General features: G+C 45.0%; 2 protein-coding genes across 3 annotated transcripts in view; one reads left to right on the top strand and one right to left on the bottom strand.

The window, feature by feature from the left end:
- GYS1 (glycogen synthase 1) overlaps positions 1-9,977 on the top strand; it is a 39,452-nt gene extending 29,475 nt beyond the window's left edge. For both annotated transcript variants that reach the window (XM_083376568.1, XM_083376569.1), the window contains exons 16-17: positions 3,307-3,387; positions 6,617-9,977. In XM_083376568.1, the coding sequence (XP_083232694.1) occupies positions 3,307-3,387; positions 6,617-6,925 (390 nt within the window). In that variant the 3' untranslated portion in view covers positions 6,926-9,977. The remainder of the gene's footprint in view (positions 1-3,306; positions 3,388-6,616) is intronic.
- Positions 9,978-10,817: 840 nt separating this feature from the next.
- LOC310648663 (ferritin light chain, oocyte isoform-like) lies at positions 10,818-16,069 on the bottom strand. Its single transcript, XM_083376639.1, has 4 exons — positions 15,814-16,069; positions 12,724-12,870; positions 11,785-11,910; positions 10,818-11,129 (listed from the first exon to the last, which is right to left on the bottom strand). Exons 1-4 carry the CDS (start codon positions 15,913-15,915, stop codon positions 10,971-10,973), a joined length of 534 nt encoding a protein of 177 aa, XP_083232765.1. The 5' UTR covers positions 15,916-16,069; the 3' UTR covers positions 10,818-10,970.
- Positions 16,070-22,756: the final 6,687 nt, after the last annotated feature.

Genomic DNA, 22,756 nt, shown 5'->3' with positions numbered 1-22,756 from the left:
TTCTTTATTATGATCATAACTTCTCTTCTCTGCCCTGTGCAATTTCCTGGAAGCAGAAATAAATTTGAGGGCAGATCAGGAATATTACCAGCTTTTGGGGGGGGGGGGTAGGAGGGTTAAGTAAAAGCACCTGTCAGTAGATTATGGGGAGTATACAAACAATACAAACAATACAAAGGGACGCGGTGGCACAGTGGGTTAGGATGCTGAGCTTGTCGATCAGAAGGTTGGCAGTTTAGCGGGTCGAATCCCGAGTGCCGCGTAGTAGAGTGAGCACCTGTTACTCGTCCCAGCTTCTGCCAACCTAGCAGTTCGAAAGCACGTAAAAATGCAGGTAGAAAAATAGGGACCACTATGGTGGGAAGGTAACAGCGTTCTGTGCGCCTCTGGCGTCTAGTCATGCCGGCCACATGACCACGGAGATGTCCTCGGACAAGTGCTGGCTCTTCGGCTTTGAAATGGAGATGAGCACCGGCCCCTAGAGTCGGAAATGACTACTTTTTTACAAACAATTATGTACATAATTACTTATTTACAATGTATAAGGTCTCCAAGAATTTTTTACCCACCTATAACAAGGCTAGTGTCAAATTATTCTTAATTGAAAAGCTGGGTATGATAAAAGCTCTCTGAAAAGGTTTTCTTCCCAATACATTCTGGTTCATGTCAGAACGCAACTCTGCATTTGAAGTGATTGGATTATTTTCCTTTCTTAAAGGAAAAAAAATAGAGAAGGAAAAAATGTCTACTTCATAAACGATCATTATTAAATCTTTTCTTACCTAAAGAGTAAATTGCTTGTACAGAATTTCATATACAGGTCCTAAGTTCCTAACTTAGAGAAAATCTACTACAAATGAGGGAGAAAAATTCTTGTTCAACTCAACTTTATCAATGAAGTCCTTAAAGCAAATGATAAATTGCGCATTCCTGTGGCAACTGCAATTCACGCACACACGTACTCCCCTAAATGAGAGCTTAATAACTGGAAGTTTTCTTATACAATAATATAAATAGTCCTAAACGTATGACCATTCATTTAGCAACCGTTCAAAATTATAATGGTGCTGAAAAGAAGTGACTTAACAACAACTTCTTACATTTATGACCATCCAAGTATCCCTGGGGTCACATGATCAGAAGTCGAGCACTTGGCAACTGGTATGTCTTTATGTCGGTTGCAGACTCCTGGGGTCATATGGTGGCCATTTGCAACCTTCCCAGCCGGCTTCTGATTAGCAAAGATTGCCCCTCCCCCACTGAGGCGGAAACCGGACTTATTTAGCAATCACAAGATTTACTTTAAAAAACGTGGTCATTCACTGAAGGACCATGACAAAAAAGGTCATAAAATTGGACTCAGTGGATTTAACATCAGCTTGCTTAGCTTAGTTCTGGTTCCAATTGTGGCCACAAATCAAGGATCACCCGCATTTTCCTTATAGGCAAAAAGGTATTGTAGATTTCTTCAAAATGTTCATTTTGAAAGTTATATTTGTAGGAAAGCATTCCACTCCATAAGCTGCGATACAAAGCGATGTTGCTACAAATAGGAATTAATTTCATTTATTCAGAAATGTGCAACATCTTATTGTTTTGATGTTTATGAAGCCTTCATTATGGGACCCAAAGTTCATTCATCCCTAAAGTCAAAAATCAACAAACTGTTGAAAATATTGTAAAATTCTAGGTCCATTTAAGTATATGCTGAGATTTGGTAATAAAGTAAAACTGGAGAGATAAAATAGATTATAGGATAAATACATTATAGGATTAAAGATGTAGCTATTGATATGGGTTCCTAATTATGGTATCCTCCAGATGTGTGATCTTCAGCTTCCAGAATTCCCCTTAGCCAACTTGGCCATCTTGGCAAAGGCTGATCTAGTAAAACAGTGGTGGGAAATACCTATCTTTTTAATCAAGGGTGAACTGCCGTGCTTCCCACCTGCTTCACTTGCCCTTATCCCTCACCTGTCTCTTTTCCGCAATCAACTTGCAATTCCGGAAGCGATCTGGCGTTTGCCAATTTGCTGGATGCCCTTTTTGTAGGCTGACAAAGTTGCCTCTGTTTCTCCATCTATAGAAAAGGCAGTTGGGTGGTGGGGTGAAGAACTCTGTGTGGGGAAGACAGGAGACCATGTTTTGATCTCACCCAGCCCTTGTTTTGAGCCAAATCAACTCATGGCAATCATGGGTTTCCAAGAAAGTTACACAGACACAAATGCAACGTAAAAATTGAGCTGCCCGGGGCAAAGCATGCCACAGCTTAAGTGTAGATACAGAGAAAGCTCCCCTGCTTATGCTCATCAGCCCCGTTCCTTCCATCCATCAAAGAATCTGACTGTAGAGAAACCTGATCCCATCAACTCTTGAAGACAGAAGTCAATTGTTTTAGAACCAAGTGGATGATTCTGCAGTTCTGGGCCCAAGGGGAATCTTTTCAATGAGTTTTAACTCTTGAAGACAGAAGTCAATTGTTTTAGAACCAAGTGGATGATTCTGCAGTTCTGGGCCCAAGGGGAATCTTTTCAATGAGTTTTGGAAAGCAGATGTGTGCTGCCACCACGTGGCTGTTTTGGAGTAATTACAATGTGGGTAGTCAGACCCTCCTACCCTATGATGTATTTCCTCTTCCCTCCCCTTTCTGGGATGGACTTCCTCCTCCTTTGTCTCTGGAGAGAATCCCATCCTCCATTATTATTCAGCTAACGTGACAACAGCAGATGTGCAGTCACGGGGAATATTACCATTTTCTGACCTTGGAGATACCTTGGAAATATCTTGGAAATGCTGTGCAAACATCATCTTAATCTACATGCAATAAAGATATTTCTATATAATAAAAGGTGTTTTCCGCGAGTTCAACTATCTGAAGAGAGCTGTTAATGTTAAGGAAATCTGCTTATCTAGACCATAGAGGTCTTATCAAGAGATTAATTAATACACAATGGCTTGGATTCAGAATAGTCAGAAAATGGTAATATTCCCAGCGACTGCACATCTGCTGTTGTCACATGTTAGCTGAATAATAATGGAGGATGGGATTCTCTCCAGAGACAAAGGAGGAGGAAGTCCATCCCAGAAAGGGGAGGGAAGAGGAAATACATCATAGGGTAGAAGGGTCTGACTGCCCACATTGTAATTACTTCAAAACAGCCACGTGGTGGCAGCACAAGATGTGTGTTGACTGCCTGACTGATAACAAATTCTATTGCTTGCAGTGGGAATGGGAAGAAAATCAGCAATGGGGGCAGAATCCCAGCATTCATTTTCTCTTTTCTCTTACCATACTCTTCTTTGCAGTATTACATGTATGCCCGGCATATGGCCCTTGCAAAGGCCTTCCCTGATAACTTCACCTATGAGCCACACGAAACAACTGCGGTAAGTAAGGTCCCTTGTGGGAAACGAAAGAGACCTAAGCCTAATATAGGGTCCCCTTACAACTTGATTTACAGCTGTTCATTTAGTGGCCATTCAAAGTTAAAGTGGCATTGAAAGCAAGAGACTTAAGGCTGATCCTTAGATGCAGCAGTCTCCACAGTCACATGATCAAAATGTGGGTGCTTGGCAACAGGCATGTGTTTACAATAGTTGCAGCATCCCAAGGTCATGTGAGCTGATACTGGATTTTAAAGACTTGCAACCACAACTGAGAGCAGAGTTTCTGTTGTTAAGCAAGGTGTTTGTTAAGTGAATCGTAGTAAATTCTACAGCCTTTTTCTGCTCAGATTTTAAGCAAAAAAACCCTGGCAGTTGTTAAGTGAATCCTGTGGTTATTAAGCAAATTGGGCTTCCCCCGTTGACTTTGCTTGCTTGGAAGCCAGCTGGGAAAGTCCCAAATGACACCCATGCCTTAGGACAGGGGTCGGCAACCTGAAAAAGGAAAAGAGCCACTGGGAACCGGTTCCATCACACATAAAAAAAAGTAGGAGCCGCGTGCGTGCGTCCATGCACACGCATGCGCAAAAAAATGTTTTGCGCATGTACAAAATGGTTTTCTTGCGCATGCGCGGACGCGCACGGTTGCCAATTTTTTTATGTGTGATGGAACCGGTTCCCGGTTGCGCGACGGCGACAGCCCGTCTGCAAAGCTGCCGCTTTCGGCAGCCTGCAAACGTGCCACGGCAGCTTTCTCAAAGAGCGGCGCCGCTGCCCATTCTGAGAGGTGCGTGCGCACCTCTCTGAACGACTGTAGGTGCGCGCGCACCTCCCCAAATGTCAGCAGGTCTCTGGACGGTGGCGGCTTGGGAGAGGTGCGCGCGCACTCTCCCAAACGCCGCCGTCCCGTTTGCACAGCTGCCGTGTTCGTTAATGTTTGACGAACGCGGCAGGTCTCCGGACAGGATGGCGGCGGTTTGGTGAGTGCGTGCGCACTCTCCAAACCGCCACCATCTCGTTTGCACAGCTGCCGTGTTCGTCAATGTTTGACGAACGCGGCAGGTCTCCAGACGGGATGGCAGCAGTTTGGCGAGTGCGCGCGCACTCTCCAAACCGCCGCCATCCCGTTTGCACAGCTGCTGTGTTCGTCAATGTTTGACGAACGCGGCAGGTCTCCGGACGGGATGGCGGCGGTTTGGCGAGTGCGCGTGCACTCTCTAAACTGCCGCCATCCCGTTTGCACAGCTGCCGTGTTCGTCAATGTTTGATGAACGCGGCAGGTCTCCGGACGGGATGGCGGCAGCTTGGAGAGGTGCGTGCGCACCTCTCGGAACGGGCGGTGCCACTCTCCATTTGGAGAGGTGCGCGCGCACCACTGCCCGTTCGAAGAGGTGCGCGCGCACCACTCCCCGTTCGAAGAGGTGCGCGCGCACCGGGCGGCTGGGAGCCGCAGGAGACGGCTCAAAGAGCCGCATGCGGCATCAGAGCCACGGGTTGCCGACCCGTGCCTTAGGAGATCAGAGGAATGGGGAAGAGACAGAGGCAGGAATAAAAGCGAAAAATAATGCAGTTGTTCCATTATAACCAAGCTCAAATTTATGAAAGGCAAGAAGGCCAAAAAAGTAAATCTAAATATACTGTTTGGTGATGCGCAGTAGAATGACATGGTTTTCTAATCACCTCAAAACAGGTCATCCTCCACTTACCATTTATTTAGTGACCAAAGTTACAATAGCACTGGGAAAAGTCTGGGTCGTTTTTCACATGTCAGTTGCAGCATCCCTGTGGTCATGTGATCAAAATTCATATGCTTGGCAACTGGCATGTATTCATTATGGTTGCAGTGTCCTGGGGTCACGTGATCGGCTTTTGTGATCTTCCGACAAGCAAAGTCAATGGGGAAGCCAGATTCACTTAACCACCATGTTACTAACTTAACAATTGCAGTGATTCAATTAACAACTGTGGCAAGAAAGGTTGTAAAACGGGGCAACACTCACTTAACAACTGTCTTAGCAACATAAATGTGGGCTCAATTGTGGTCGTAAGTTAAAAACAACCTGTATCTAGAAAGATTTTTTTGCCTTGCTAAAAAGGCCTGAAAGGGTTGAGGAGATAAGATTTGCATGTGATTTGATTCTGCTGTTGATCACGAACTCCCAACTGGGCATATGTGCCAAATTTGTAGGGTATGTCCATTTATTTGAGCCAGTTCCGGTAGGTAAACTTGAAGGTTCTAATAAAAGTAGATTCTACAGCAGTGATGGCAAAACTTTTAGAGACCGAGTGCCCAAACCGCAACCCAAAACACACTTATTTATCGCAAAGTGCCAGGGCCGCATCAGCGTTGTGGTGCCCTCAGGGGGAGCAGGGAGACACCTCTGAGTGCCGCCTCTGGCATGCAAAAACTGGGACGCAAAAATGGGCCACCGTGCTGCAAGACACAAAAACGGCCACCGACACCCTGCAGGGTGCAGGTACAAGACACTGCACCACGCAAGAATGGGGCAGGGCTAGTGAGTATCACGCAGGCACTAGCCCCACCCCATTTGCAGCCCCGTGCGCACATGCACACATGTAAAATGCTTCCCCCTCCCTTTTCTTCCAGTCCACCAATTGACAATGGTTGGTGATCTCTGCTCTACCACCTCTACTCAAGCTTGCTAGTCATCCACTCCGTCTCCTTTGTGCTGGGCAGGGCTCCTGCTCCAGGTGGCGGTGGTGGCCTGATGGACCTGCTGCTAGTGGTGGTGGCGGCACGCGTGCCAACAGAGAGGGCTCTGAGTGCCGCCTCTGGCACATGTGCCATAGGTTCGCCACCACTGTTCTACAGGATGAAATGTCCATTGCACAGCTTGAGGCTGAAAGTCCATGATGCAGGTCCCAGTAACCCTCCATCCAAAATGGTTCCCGAGTTGTAAAACTGCTAGAATGAGAAAACAGTAAATCCAAGTGGCTAATGAAAGAGAAGGCTACTTTATTGATTGCATTCCTCTCCGTTGTCTGGAATGCAGTTCTCAAAGGGCAGGTAGTGTTCTCACCTTGGAAAAATTGGAATAGAAGCTGGGACGCTGGTCTTGCAGTCTGGTTTCAAAAAGAGAGTTCAGGGTTTTTAGGAAGTGGTGGAAAGCAGGAGGGGGTGTACAAGAGACCCCGGGCAACGTTGATTGATTTTTTTCCGCCCTTCTTTCTTTCTCCCATCCACTCTGCTCCCCTGTCCTCAACTTTGCAGGCTCAGGGCTTCCGCTACCCGCGCCCAGCCTCGGTCCCACCCTCTCCTTCCATCTCCCGCCACTCCAGCCCCCATCACAGCGAGACGGAAGAGGACGATGAGCGGTACGACGAGGACGAAGAGGCAGAAAAGGACAGGCAGAACATCAAGCCCCCAGCCATGACGGGTCCGGTCCCTGAATGGCGAAAGCACTCCAAGAAGGGGTCTAGCGAGGCAAGCACTTCCTCCAATGCTAGCACCCCCACCCTCCCCAGTAGTCCCAGTGACCTCAGCAGCCCCACCAGTTCTCTGATCGAAGAGAAGAATTAGGTAGGCAGGCTGACTTGCCTGCCTGCTCTTTTTTCCCACGCCTCCCCCTATCCTCAAGAGGCCAGCTTGTTACCTAGCGCTGCATTCTGAAAGAAGCCTGGAGTGTAGGTTCTAGGGTGTTCCAGTCAGAAATGTTGGGGGCTTACACTTGACAGTAGTTCGGTTAAAGAACGGTAAGGCAGTCTCTGGATGACAGAATGGCCAAGGCTGGAGGACCTCTTCCTCCGGAAGGTGTCAGGAAGTGACCCGTTGGCTCTTTTTGCAGAACACAAAAGAGAACATCCTTGTGTCGAGCAAGGATCAAAAATGTTAAGGTCGTGCATTTCCTCCTCCCAAACACCCTCCCATATGCTGCTGATGTTTTGGAAGGCATTCTCCAGGTCTTAAGAACCTAGCTGCATTTAAAAACAATAATAAGAACTACTACTAATGGGAGAAAAGGGAAAAGGGATAGGCCTTCGTAGGAAGGACACAGGAAAGGTATCGTGTTACCTCCCCTTCCCTACCAACAAAGGTTTCCTTGAACCAGAAAAAAGCTGCTCATAAAACGAGTGCGTCTAATATTATTATCTTTTGGGGGAACCCTAGACTAAGGGTAGGCAACCTTGGCTCTTTTATGACTCGTGGACTTCAACTCCCAGAATTCCTGAGCCAGCATGGCTCAGCTTGGAAACCTCTCCCTTTCCCCTCAGAATGGCTGGCTCAGGAATTCTGGGAGTTGAAGTCCACGAGTCATAAAAGAGCCAAGGTGGCCTACCCCGGCCTTAGACGGTTGGCTGGTGTGGAGGCCTGGTGAGGATGTATGCTCAACAGGATTTCAGAGTAATCTGGAGGACTATGAAAGACAGTGCTCAGAGTTTGGGAACTTCCCTTTAAAAGCCATGACTCTGCACTTCTTTAGACACAGCCTTTTAAAAAAAAAAAGAAAGAAAAAAGAAAAGAGGATATTCCGTAATGTGTCCAGACAATCTCAATTCAATACTTTGGGACCGTTTGTCAGTTAGCTGCGTCTGTTTCTGGAAGGGAATTTGCAAAGCCATTTAGAGCAAAGATTCGAACGAACGGAAGGTCTTCTGTAAAGGGCCGTTGTAGAAAAGAGCTGAAAAAGTGCCCATGGAAGAGGATATGGAATTTGACTGAGGAAAAGGAAGCTTTCCTGCTCAATGTTTTCCAGCCTGTTGTTCTCCAGATGTGCTGGGCTTCAATTCTCATCATCCTTGGCCAACGTGGCCAGGGACCAGGGATGGGTGTTGTAAAGTGCCCAAAGGATTAAAATGTGCACTTATATGAAATGCTAAGGTGCAAGGAGACTTAGGACCACCTTGCCACATAAATTGCTGTCATATTCCAGAGAGACTAAGTCCTTTTCAAGTTAGTGGTTTTTAGGGCTGCCTTTAGAAACTAAAAAATAAAAGACTCTATCCCCGTGGACACTCAAGAGCATTCTAGACTGATTTCCAGGGTGGTGATGGTCATTCTGCATAGACCGTGATGAACTTCAGAAGACCGCAGAGTCAAGTTCTACTGCAGGATCAAGGCCAGCATTATAGACTGCATGCGAAACAAGCTAGAGGAGTGTTCTAAAATGCACTTTGCTCAAGGATAGTATTAATGGGACTTCCTTTCCAAGCTGGATGCACGAGTCAACCTGACTATCATCCTAGCTAGGTTTCATGGGAATTACAGTCTAGCACATCCTGAGGAAAAGCTAGTCTAAAATCCATCAGCTCTCCAGTATCCATCTTTACTCTTAATGAAAGAGAGAGAGGGAGAGAGAGTTCTAGACTAAAATCAAATCACATTGCCCATCTGGTTAAACCCCTTGTGGTTTCTCTTAGAATGAGGCTGGCTATCAACGCTTTAGATTGGATTACTTCAGGGGTAGGCAACCTTGGCTCTTTTATGACTCGTGGACTTCAGCTTCCAGAATTCCTGAGCCAGCATGGCTCAGCTTGAAAACCTCTCCCTTTCCCCTCAGCATGGCTGGCTCAGGAATTCTGGGAGTTGAAGTCCATGAGTCATAAAGCGGCCTAGGCCAGGGGTAGGCAACCTTGGCTCTTTTATGACTCGTGGACTTCAGCTTCCAGAATTCCTGAGCCAGCATGGCTCAGCTTGAAAACCTCTCCCTTTCCCCTCAGCATGGCTGGCTCAGGAATTCTGGGAGTTGAAGTCCATGAGTCATAAAGCGGCCTAGGCCAGGGGTAGGCAACCTTGGCTCTTTTATGACTCGTGGACTTCAGCTCCCAGAATTCCTGAGCCAGCATGGCTCAGCTTGAAAACCTCTCCCTTTCCCCTCAGCATGGCTGGTTCAGGAATTCTGGGAGCTGAAATCCACGAGTCATAAAAGGGCCAAGGTTGTCTACCCCTGGTGTAGTTGGTTCTCTAAAGAAAGAGCCAGAACTGTTGGAACTGTCCCGATCATATACTGTAATGTTTGGGATCAGGGTTTTGCTGATGATACAGTATGAAACAGTGTGACCCTGCATCAGGGATGATGTAGCTATGACCAAAGCAGGCATTATAGTGCAGACAGGCAGTGAAGACGTGATCCTGGAGGCTGAGAGACTTAATTAGCTGTTATACGGATAATAGCCACCCTAGCACGAGAGGCAACTACCTCAAAAGGCAGAGCAGATGCCAACACACTCGAGAACCCTTTCTGTTCTGCTTCTCCTGCCAATTTTATTTATCAATATGGAAAATCATTTTTGTACAGAAAAATATCGTGAACTTCCTCTTTCTCCCAATCCTTTGGTGCAATCATGCATGAAGAACCAGGTATTTTGGGGAGGCAGCCCTGCAAATTCCCGGCTTACTTGCCTCTAAACTTGGGGAAGACAAACAGGGTTTTTTTAACACAGCAGGACATTGGTTTGGGCCTTTAAACCCCTTTTCTCTTTTCTCCAACTTTCCCCACCTAGATTTTTATTTATGGATGTCAAAAAAAAATGCTTGAATTTTGTTGTGTCCCTTTCTCTCTCCCCCTTTGTGTGGAAAAACAAGACTACAAAGAAAACAAACGATTTCAGAATAAAATTTGCTTTGGAAATTGTTTTGGAAAATAGGAAGTGTGGCTTGTGCTGCAGAAAGGCTCTTCTGGATTCTGCTGGTTTTCAGATCCTTGAGACTTTGTCCTTATCCTACACAGAAATAGCCATCACAAATAATACACACTGATTGCTGATGATGGCACTGGAAAAGTAGTTCCTTCGTGGGAAGGGATGGCCATGATTCAAAAGGGTGTATCTGAGTTACACAATTGATTTGCATGCTGCAGGCTCAAGGTTCTGCCTTCAACTCCAGGTCCAGGTTTCTCATTGAGAACACGGTACATAATTACTTTCTGATGAGTATATTAATTGTGATGACTTTTTAATTTAATTTAAAATCCTCACTCAAGGCCAGCAAAAAGTTGTCCTACTGGCATTTGTGATACAGCCCTGTTCGTTTTTTTCCTGCAGTTCCTTACTTAGAACTTCCAATTCCATATGGCTGTTATCTCAGATCTACCATTAGCGGTAAATGGAATTTATGTTAGGAGCGTTCCACGTTTGACTTAAGATGCTGGTTTCGTGTTAAGTTTGTCACTAGTTGTGACCGGATCCTGGATTAAACAGATCTTTAATCTAATGCAGCAGTTGCCAAACCATTAAGCTGGACAGGCATATCCACTATACCAGGGGTAGGCAACCTTGGCTCTTTTTATGACTCGTGGACTTCCAACTCCCAGAATTCCTGAGCCGGCCATGCTGAGGAGAAATGGAGAGGTTTCCATGCTGAGCCATGCTAGCTCAGGAATTCTGGGAGTTGAAGTCCACGAGTCATAAAAGAGCCAAGGTTGCCTACCCCTGCACTAGACCATTCTCCCAATTATATACACGTTCACAGGATGTAGTGCTTAATGCCAAGTTTATTTAATGCCAGTTACAGACTCAGCTCCTTTCTTCCCAAAAATGGATAGGGGTACAGAGGCCATATTATTGAGCAGCCAGCTTTTAATACATTTAAGGCTGTAGGAGCTGGGAGGGAGTCAACACCTCTAGGCTCAGTCGCTGGATTCACCTAGGGTGAGGCGGTCAAACAGGTATTCTCCAAGGCCTTCCTCCTGGGCACGGACACGCTTCAGGTTGGTCACATGGTCTCCCAGCTTCTTGATCAACTTCACCTCCTCATCCAAATAGTGAGTCTCCAAGAAGTCACAAAGCTTAGGAAAAGAAAGGAGTTTTAATTCAAGGGTTCCACAGGAAAAGCCTACCTGTCTTAAATAAGTAGTCCAAGGATTAGAAGGACTAATGCCTCTCGATCATCCAATCTTATCAGGAAGTAGAAGGAATCTCAAAATCAGCTGATCCTATCTTCTACCAATGTAAAAAAAAATAATCCACTGCATTCTTGATAATTGGCCAGTTAGCATTTGGGACAGTAGGACTGCAGAAAACGCATATACCATGCTAAGAACTCAACCCTAACCCCATTAAAAATTGAAAGCAGATTTTGAGTTCTTCAGAGAAGACGGTGCATCCAAGGCCTGTCAAATCACAATTCACTTAATTGGCAGCCACCTTAGCCGGGTGGTTTGGGGTGGATTAAATAGGGCAGCTCCTGATGTTCAAATGCTGCTGAACCTCAACTGCCTGTAGTACATTACCACCCAGCTTAACCAATGAGGAATATCTCTTGCAGCTGGATTCTTGCAGGTTCTCCATCCTTCCCTAAGTGTAAGCCCATGCGAATATGCCGAAACAAAATTTGACAAGCGTAATTAAAAAACATATTATTCCAGGATACCTTGGTGGGCATTTACTGTAATAGTAGACGGGAGTGGATCTAACCCTGCAAACCTCCTCCTGTCAACTTACATGGGGATCTGTATGGCGTGAAGCAACTTGATGCAAATCCAGCAGGGCCTGGTTCAGGCTCTTCTCCAGCTTCAAGGCAGCTTCCATGGCAGTGGTTCCACTCTTCCATTCATCTTGCTCTGGTTTCTGGAGTATTAGAAAGAGTTAATCAGGTCTCAGTAGCACTCCACTTATTCATATGTCCCCTGTCGGCCAACCACCACTTTCTTTCACCCTCCGTGGGCCCTAGCACAGGGCTTTTCAACCTTTTCACCCGTTGTACCACTTTTAGGATATGGCAACATCCGAGTAGCACCAGTTGCCTAGCAAGGTGTCAAAAACTTGATGACCCAAAAAAAGGAAAAAAGTGATGAAGTACAGGTAGTCCTCGACTTATGACAGTTCGCTTAGTGACTGTTCGAAGTTACCATGGCACTGGAAAAAGTGCCCCCCAAGCCACAGCCGAGCAAGGCACCTGCCTGCCCGCCTGGCCGTGCTCTTCCTCCTCCTGTCCGAGGTTTCCATTGTTGTGAGCATTTCTGTTGAGGATTGGCAGTGGGGGTGGGGTGGGGGATGTTTGGTTTTTATTCCCCCCCCCCAATCTGCTAGGTGGTTGCAGCAGGTTTTGGTCAATTCACGTGACCCTAGGACACTCTGACCATCATAAACGTGAATCAGTTGCCAAACATCTGAATGTAAATCACAAGACCCTGGAGATGCTGCAACATTCCAGCTGGACCCTGGCACTGATCCTGGCACTTCCGCTGAGCCCTGACAGCCCTGCAGCTCCAGCTGTCTCTCGCTCAGGCTTGTGCGGTGCTGCCACCGGTTCAGCTCATTCCCCTCCCCTACCACTTTTCTAGGATGGCCGCGTACCACCTGCCAGGTGCCAATGTACCACAGGTGGTACCCGTACCACTGGTTGAAAAGCCCTGCCCTAGCATACTTCTCCGCTCTCACCTTCACATCCTGCAGGACAACTCTTCCTCCACGGCGGTTCTGGAAAGTCAAGAACTTCTCAGCTTGTTCATGCTTCTCCTCAGACAGGTGGTGGAAAAAGGAGGCAAACTTGGACAGTGCCACATCGTCCCGGGTGTAGTAAAAACTCTGGGCAGAAGGAAGAAAAAGTAAAGTTTAGAATTGCCACAAGTTTAAACTTGCCTTTTCGCCCATGTTTCTGTAAAATTATCGCTCATGGTCAAAATTGCCTACCTACACAAAAGGAGGCAGCCTCTCTCTAATTCACTACATTACGATATATAGTTTGCTTAGGCTTGGTTTTATTGTGTGAATTTGGTCAGTGTGATTTATAAAAATCATAGTTCATGGCTTTTAGCATGCTATATTCCCAAATACTGATGGTTTCAATCCAGCATGCATCTCACATCATGGGTTGGCATCAACAGTATGGTTTGATAAGACCCCAAAATAGAATAATAGATTAGTAACTAATCTACAAAACCAAAAAAAAACCTGATTTGAACTACAACACATAACCGTATTTTGTAGCTGTATCTTATTTTGGGGGAAGGGCGAATTACACTATCTAGAGCAGGGGTATCAAACTGCCAGCCCACGGGTCGGATGCGTCACAACAAAGCCGCACCCACCCCATTGCTGGCAATGGGGAAAAAGCTCCAATACGTCGTGTGACATCACGTGACGTCGCGAGTTTGACACAACTGCTCTAGAATAAATTATTTTAATGACATTGTTTTACATGCTGGCTTGCAGCCAATCCACAGTGATGGTTTGCAGCTCTGCCTTTCCCTGAACAGTCCTGAGAAGGCCAAAAGCTAGAACAAGAAAACAAACATATCATGGCTTCAATTCCAGATTCAACGTAGACTACAGCAAATCTGCAGTGATGAAGATGCACAACAGCAGTTGCCCGCATGTGCTTTTTAACAGTCACTTTAGCAAGGAAACTGGATATATTTCTGGAAAAGCACTAATCAGCAGTGATATAGGTACATGAACCCTATGTAAGAATTGCCTGATTCAACCCTGACCAGCAGCATTCCTAACTTAAGCACTTTGAATGTTTTTTCTAGGCCTCTGCCTATTCAAAGACAACCTCCCCTTCAACTGCTATCTACCATATGGATATGGACAAGTGCTAGTTAAAAGGGAGAAACTTATGGGTATCTAGAAAAAAAAGTTATTTGCTTATTTGCTTCTAAAATACTGTAGATCAAAAATTGATTACCCATAACCAAAATATTGTTATGGCTTGACATATTGTGTAAACCTGCCCACTGTGGTTTATAAACTACAGTTTCTGGCTAATCAAACTTAACTTGCTATATCCAACAAGCCATGGTTAAACCTTAGCCAAAATGCCCATTGCCCCTTCCTCAGCTTATCAGTCCAGCCTTTGCTTCTAGTTTATGTACTGATAAAGAAGTTTGACATAATTAAATCATTAACCCCACCTCATTTCTCCCTTAAAACCATTCTAGAGGATGCAGCTATGGGTAAACATGGAGAGGTGGACTTTGTATCAAAACCAAAATTGTGTAGAGTTCCTTGCTTGCCCAAACCAACTACACTGCAAGGACAAACAACAGGTATCTTATTTACAGAGCAAAAAGGACTATTTGCTATGGCATTTTTCCTAACCAGATACCTTCTGGTAGTGGGATACAGTATCCCCAACTACAACAGCCTGGTGAATGGAACAAGCTTTTTAATAACTTGATAAAGAGCTGAATCTATCTATCTATCTATCTATCTATCTATCTATCTATCTATCTATCTATCTATCTATCTATCTATCTATCTATCAAGGCAGTGTTACAATTTGGAGCAAAGCACAACCTGAGGGCAAATGTGTACAGCGTTTAAAAAGAGGATTTTGTATATATAATTAATAGGGCTATCAAGAATCTCAAAGGGAGCTGCTCCTCATATGATAAAACCAGAGCCACTGATGTGTAAAAGAGTTCACTCAGCCTATGGGCTCACCTTAAAGCAGGGGTCTTCAAACTTGGCCCTTTTATGACTTGTGGACTTCAACTCCCAGAATTCCTCAGCCAGGCTTGCTGGCTGAGGAATTCTGGGGCTTGAAGTCCACAAGTCATAAAAGGGCCAAGTTTGAAGACCCCTGCCTTAAAGGACTTGCTGATTCAGCCAGCAGAATCAGAATATTAACAGGATCAAAAGCAGAGGATAAAGAAACCTACAGCAGTTAGTATAGCCCCACAAAAAGATGGGGGTGATGGGAACCTGAAGCCCCCACGCATCTGAAGATGCAGGGTGGGGACGGTTAGCTTCATGGCTAAATAAGCTACCCCCCCATGAAGAATCCCTTTTCTCTTTCTCCTATAATGCCAAGTGAACAGAAGAGCAGAGTTGCTGGAAAACTGTGCTTAGGTCTCCATGGTTACTGCAGGAAAAGGGGGGGGAAAAGGAGGGGGGTGAATTTTCTGGAGGAAGTAAGGAAGAGGCCCATCTAAAACCAGAGCCTACGGTGGGGGAGAATGAGGGAGGGCGGCGTTTTTTCTTACGCAGTTTATAAACAGAGGAAGCCAGACTCGACGGATTTAGAAAAAGGACTCGCTGGGTGGGGCTACGGTACACAATAGCACAACACAACGCGCACACAAGAGCCCCATAGTCCGCCATCGCGGACTGCGGGAGAGGGCAGCACTTTTGCCAGTCACTCCCAGTAAAGCAATCGGGCTCCGTGTATCCATCATTTAAGTGGAGAGGAATATATATAGGTTCGAATCTCAGATAAAGGGTATGACTGACTGATGAGAACATAAAGAGTTCGAAATGATCATCTCAGCCTCCCAAAATTCTTTATTAGCAATTTGAATAATTTACACACACACACACACACACACACACACACACACACACACACACACATATATATATATGGGGGGGACGCAACCTGATGCTTTCCAGAGATGCCGATCTGCAACTCCCATCATCCGTCTCGAGCACCAACATCAATCCAGGGCACCGGGATGGGCAAAGCCAGGAAAACCTCAAGAGATAGGGGGCGAAAGGGGCGATAAGCTGCCTTCTGATGATACTCACCAAGGACAAATAGGTGTAGCTGGCCTGCAGGAATTGATTGACCAAGCGATTCACGCCTGCTTCGCTTTCGGCTTGGTAGTTCTGGCGGATCTGAGAGCTCATGGTGCAATTCGAGGTTGGTTGGACTGGCTGGCAAACGGACTTTAAGGATGGGGTGGCTGCGATCCTGCTCCGTTCAAGCACTGTTGAAGCAAGAGCGAAGGAACGGGAGCCAAAAGCGAAGTCCGGACTGAGCGCGACGAGCCCAGCAGGAGGCTTTTATAGGCAGCCGGAGGCTCTTCCAAAACCCTCCCTCCGCACCGACTGCAAACGCGAGGCTCCGCCCCCCCCTCCCGCTTCCCCCCCCCCCCGGCTAGCCAAGAGAAGGGGGCTAGATAGATGAGCGGGCTCCTGTTGTTGAGCTGAGTTTGCGCAAACTCTGGTTCCGAGGGAGGCCTGGTTTCCCTTTCAGCTCCGAAGCGCTGACAGTGTTGTCAGGGTGTTGCCGTCCTGTGGAATACGAGGACCAAGTGACCACAGTAGTGACATTAATTTAGGGCAGATCCTAACTAGGTAAAGGGTAAAGGTTCCCCCGCACATGCGTGCTAGTCGTGGTGCTCATCTCCGTTTCAAAGCCGAAGAGCCAGCGCTTGTCCGAGGACGTCTCCGTGGTCATGTGGCCGGCATGACTAGATGCCGAAGGCGCACGGAACGCTGTTACCTTCCCACCGTAGTGGTCCCTATTTTTCTACTTGCATTTTTTACGTGCTTTCGAACTGCTAGGTTGGCAGAAGCTGGGACGAGTAACAGGCGCTCACTCTGTTACGCGGCACTCGGGATTCGACCCGCCAAACTGCCGACCTTCTGATTGACAAACTCAGCGTCCTAACCCACTGAGCCACCGCGTCCCTTTGATCCTAACTAGGAAGGCACAAATTTAGAAATGCTAGTTTGCACCACAGCGCTCTAGGCCAATATTACTCAACCTCTGCCCATCGAAGATGTCTGGACTTTAATTCCCAGAATTCCCCAACCAGCATTGCTAGTTGGGGAATTGTGGGAGTAGAAGTCTGCACATCTTCAAGGGGCAGAGGCTGAGGTACACTGTGCATTGGTCACCTTTGATCTCTGTACGCAGCACTGGAGCCTGCGGAAGCCAATTGGATGAAGCCTGCATGGTAGGTGAGAGACCATGAGGAGATCTGAAGCTGAAGGATAGGCTGGGTAGCTGAAAAAGTTCTCTTGGAAGAAGATAGTGGCAGACCTCTTGCAAATTGTTGCCAAGTCAATGACATGAACATATCCATTGTCACCAGGACTCAGATTTGACTCAGAAGCATCTTTAAAGTCTTTCATTTTATTAACTCCAATTACAGGATTACAATAATGTGTTGTGAATCAGCAAAGGGCATACCAGGCTATGATTTTTTTCCTCATAATATCTTTTTTTTCTTTATTTTTTTCTCTTTTTTTCTCTTTTCTCTTTTTCTTTTTTAACATGCAATTAACAAGAGATAGATGCAAATGCAGATGATACCACTCTAATGGCAGAAAGTGAAGAAGAACTAAAGAGCCTCTTGTTGCGGGTGAAGAAGGAGAGTGCAAAACCTGGGTTGAAACTTAACATTAAGAAAACCAAGATCATGGCATCCGGCCCTCTCAATTCCTGGCAAATAGATGGGGAAGAAATGGAGGTAGTGACAGATTTTATTTTCCTGGGCTCCAAGATCACTGCAGATGGGGACTGTAGGAAAGAAATTAAAAGACGCTTGCTCCTGGGGAGGAAAGCTATGGCAAATCTAGACAGCACACTAAAAAGCAGAGACATCACCCTGTCAACAAAAGTGTGTATAGTCAAGGCTATGGTCTTCCCAGTTGCAATGTATGGCAGTGAAAGTTGGACCATAAAAAAGGCTGAGCGCCAAAGAATTGACGCCTTTGAACTGTGGTGCTGGAGAAGACTCCTGCGAGTCCCTTGGACTGCAAGGCGATCAAACCGGTCAGTCCTAGAGGAGATCAACCCTGACTGCTCTTTAGAAGGCCAGATCCTGAAGCTAAAACTCAAATACTTTGGCCACCTAATGAGAAGGAAGGACTCACTGGAGAAGAGCCTAATGCTGGGAAAGATCGAGAGCAATAGAAGAAGGGGATGACAGAGAATGAGGTGGCTGGATGGAGTCACTGAAGCAGTAGGCGTGAGCTTAAATGGACTCCAGAAGATGGTAGAGGACAGGAAGGCCTGGAGGAACGTTGTCCATAGGGTCGCAATGGGTTGGACACGAGTTCGCAGCTAACAACAACACATGCAAATGCTTATTTAATTTTTAAAACATTCATATTACATTATCTTGAAACAAAATGATTCAGCCCATAAGATCATGAAGTCCATCCATAATATTAAAAAAAAGTGCTTGCACCACTCAAAATGTGTTTAAAAAAACACAGTATTATCTGGAGAGGAAATTCAACAGCTTGCAGTATCATATTACCCTTCCTCTCTGTGTACTTCCCTCATTAAAGTGACTCAGCAAAAAGAGTTCCTACATAATCTGACCACCAAGAAGAAACCTCAGGATGATTCAGCAAAAAAAGTACTTTGTTCCTTTGCTTTTTGAAACCTTAAGGCTGTTTTGTCCACTGATCCTTGGTCTCAGGGGGCGGGGGGACAACTCACTGGAATAGTACAGCGAGGTGGGAAACCAAATTTTTTGTATTTTTAGCAAAACTAGCTTACCCCTCTTTCATAAACCAGTTCTGCCAGCAGCTATCTATCTATCAACGTAACCCCAAGTGAGCTAAATGTTGTGAAGGGTAAAATAAGAAAAACAGGAGAATTCTAGACTCACCACCCAGATTAATGTCAAGCGCAAGGGAAATCAGGAGACCCAGGCAGTTCAAATGTGTATAAAGATTTGTTGTAAGCTTAAACTCTCTACAAGAATCTGAACTACTGATGGTCAAGGGAAATTAGCGGGAGTTAAGAACAGAAAGGAATTCAAGATGGGCTGGACTTAGATCTCTTGTGGGCATCTAGGCACTCATGACTGATGATACATTTGACCCCTCAACCTGGTCATCTCCTACAGCATGACTCACATATAACAACCACCTTGCTTAGCAATAAAAATTCTGGTCTGACTTGTGGTTGTAAGTTGAGGACTACCTGTACTTTGCTATAATGACACTATGCTATGTACACTTTTTTTAACAAAACATGGTTATTATTTTGCACCTCAAGCATTATAGATACACATATACACATACTGGTCTAGGCTTTCACAGCTGATATCTGTTGGGCAGTGTTCAAGTTGAGGGTTTACTGACCATGATGTGGACAGCAGATTTCCACTGCAACAGTAGCTGGTAGAACAGACCACTTTGCATCTTAAAGATACACCCACAATTGCTGGTGAAACATCAAAAAAAATATCTGTGTAAGCCATGATCAATAAGCCCTGAAGCTCAACACTGCTCAAATTAAAAATGCAGTTTCCCAGGTTTAAACTGTGATTTCTTTAACTATAGTTTACTGAACAAGCCATTATTCCCACAGAATTGTAAATCATAAACTGGATTGTAAACTGGAATGACTGGGTATACATATGTCACTCCGTTAAAACCAGGATGGCAAGCTAACAAGTGAAAGATTTAGAAAGAATTCGAATGTACCCTTCATGAATTAAACAGAAAGGCCGATTATTAGGATTTTGTGTTGGCAAACTTTTAATTTATTGCTTAAAAGCTGACTTGCTTTATAAGCTGAGTTCTTTTATTTTTTGCTGTCTTCCGAATATTTTCACTTTATTATGCATTTTGCTCTCTGTTTTGCTGTATTTGCCTTTTACATTTTTCTTTGTAGATTATAGAAATAAAAATTATATAAAAAGGGATGAGGGTGCTCAGCCACTTATACACTGAAAGTGGAATTTTCCATCTTTGTAGAATCTTCGCAGTCAAAGACAGGTGTCTCGTAAATTTTTTTCACTCTCATTTTTAGGACATTGGAATGTTTGACCACATATAATTATAGACAATTGCAAATTTATGCTGGGAAAAAACCCAGTATCTGCTAAATTGTATCCTACCCAAACAGTGTTTGCCTCTTGATTACATTTACTTGCTAGTGGCTTTGGGTATTGCGATGCACTTCCTAGAAATCTTGAGTAGTTTGTGATGAAGACAAACCAAAATATCTGTATATACTAAAAGTCTCATGTTTATCTGTTTTCAACCTTTTATTAGGCAAAACAATGCATCATAGGCCAACAATTTTTGAATCAAAAGACCTAAAATGGGTTAACTTAAAGAATATGTCCAAATCAGGACACATTTCTCTAGTGGGATTGAAATTTGGCAAAGCTGTGTCCATTTAATGCCACTGTGCCACCGTAAGCAGCTGTAGCCATGTTGTCTTTTCCAATGCTCCCTGCCAGCTTCCCACAAGGAAAGTCAATGGAGGAGCTGGCAAGAAGTCAGAAGTCATTCCTATTGCTTTTTTCCCACCTGTGGTCATTTTGTCTCTCAGTTTGGATAAGGAAATATCTCTGAAACAATGATCCAAAGAGTCAGGGGTTGTTTGTTTGTTTCTCTTCTCACATTAGAATAGGTATAGATTTTGTCTTCTAACATTTCCATGTTCTTGAATACAAAATCTCTAAGTTACCTCTCCACTAGCTGTCATGCACAGGCCACATGATGATGACCTTGGCAGAAATGTTGCACAACCACAGAGTCCTTTAACAAAGGAATACAGAAGCAAGACAGATTGTTGTTCCTCACGATTCTCCTCTTAGTCAATTTGCAGTTGTTAGTTGAGAATTCTGCAAATTGTAGGAGGCAGCCATGGTGGGGAAGCTGTCATATATTGCTCTCTTTTAAACCTATCTGTCCCAATCTCATGTGACTCAGCTATCCACTTCTGACAGTGCACTTTCCACCCTCCCCCTCCGCCTGACTTGTTTTCTTAAAGATGACAACATTAAACCCATGATGAGTTATTGTGAAAGAATCAGATCTGTAAAGGAGCCATGAAAAGAGGAAGCTGAACTCTTTGTCTTTCTGCTTCCAGGAAGCCGGAGAAAGGAAGAAATAGATTTATAAATGGGTTTGCATAAAATCTAAGGATGCGGATAAATGAAAATGTTATTATGACCAATGGGCCAACAACTTGCTAAGGAAGCTAGCTGGTGGCCTAGCTTGCTACATGAACTTAATCAAATGAAGAGGAATCTGGTGGCACAGGAGGAAGAGATGTCAGATCCTGAATTGGCATAAAAATAGATTGCATCACAGGGACACCCTTCAGAAGTGAAATCAAGATCTGCAAGATGGTGGGCATTGACACAGTCCAGCCCCCTTCCCCTTTTGTATGGATATGAGACATTAATGCCAGTGCTAAGACACTTATCTCACCTTCCCACCGTAGTGGTCCCTATTTTTCTACTTGCATTTTTACGTGCTTTCGAACTGCTAGGTTGGCAGAAGCTGGGACGAGTAACAGGCGCTCAACTCTGTTACTCAGCACTCGGGATTCGACCCGCCAAACTGCCGACCATCTGATCGACAAGCTCAGTATCCTAACCCACTGAGCCACCGTGTTCCGTGCGCCTTTGGCATCTAGTCATGCTGGCCACATGACCACGGAGTCGTCCTCGGACAAGCACTGGCTCTTCGGCTTTGAAACGGAGATGAGCACCGGCCCCTAGAGTCGGAAACGACTAGCACGCATGTGCGGGGGAACCTTTACCTTTACTTTAAGGCACTTAGTTTGCAATGTCACAGATGTTAACAGAAATCTTTGGCCACGCCTCCTTTGTTTTCCCCCAAAGAAAGAAATGCATCTCTGTCATGTGTCTTGCAGAGTCCTCCCAACTGCCAGTGTATCTGCCCAAGAGAAGGGGCAGAGAGCGGACCATTATCCACCCATAATACAGCCTGTGACTTTAAGATGCGTAACTTACCACCACCTGTACTAGAGGACATAAGAACCTTTATACCACACATTTGAATATCACCAAGTCCTAACCTATACAGTACACATCATTAATATCCCTCCTCACTTTGTGAAATGCCCTGGTCACAGATTATGAGGCTTGTCAGTTTCTCTGGACTGGAATGAAAACTGGAGGGTTAAAACTTCATACATTTATGACAAAGATCACATAGTTCTAAAGTAGCTTCTTGGGCGAAACAAAGTATTCAATCAAGGATTTTGTGGCAGAGTTATGAGGAATTTTAGTTCTATGCAGCTGTATGGAGGGTAGCCCTAGTTCAGGGGTAGGCAACCTTGGCTCTTTTATAACTCGTGGACTTCAACTCCCAGAATTCCTGAGCAAGCCACGCTGAGGGGGAAAAGGAGAGGTTTCCAAGCTGAGCCATGCTGGCCCAGGAATTCTGGAAGTTGAAGTCCACGAGTCATAAAAGAGCCAAGGTTGCCTACCCCTGCACTAGTTAAAACCGAACACAGATAGGAATTCTGTCTCCCCAACTGTCCATTTATCCAGGTTTGAAAAACCCAACAATGATTTCATATGGTAGTTTCACAAATTCTATGAGTAACTTCCAGTCATAATTTTCTCCCTACCAAACAAGATGCCCAGTTTAACTGTGAATAGTAAATATGCTTCAAAATCATTTCAAAGTTTTTAACAGAACGCTGCATGTAGTATACACATTAGCATTACCAAATTTACAAGAACCACTGTATTTTTTTTCTTTCTTTAGTTCATCTGTAACCAGGTTTCATTAGTGAGGAGTAGCTTTCTTTCCCAGCCTAGTCGACCAGAAATAAAATTTTAAAAAAGTAACTGAACTGGTAATGTGATAGACTTGTGGGTTTTTTTTCTGGCTTCCTCTGAATTCCCAATCTAAAAACATATCACAGGCATTGAGATTTGTAGGGGAGTGGGACACTCACCACTGGAGTTGGTTGATGGGATAATAAGACTTCATCCCTCTGTTATCT

Source organism: Vipera ursinii (assembly GCF_947247035.1).
Source record: "Vipera ursinii genome assembly, chromosome: Z".
Taxonomy (NCBI): domain Eukaryota; kingdom Metazoa; phylum Chordata; class Lepidosauria; order Squamata; family Viperidae; genus Vipera; species Vipera ursinii.
Note: the sequence above shows the minus strand (reverse complement) of the source record. Positions and strands in the feature narration are given on the sequence as shown.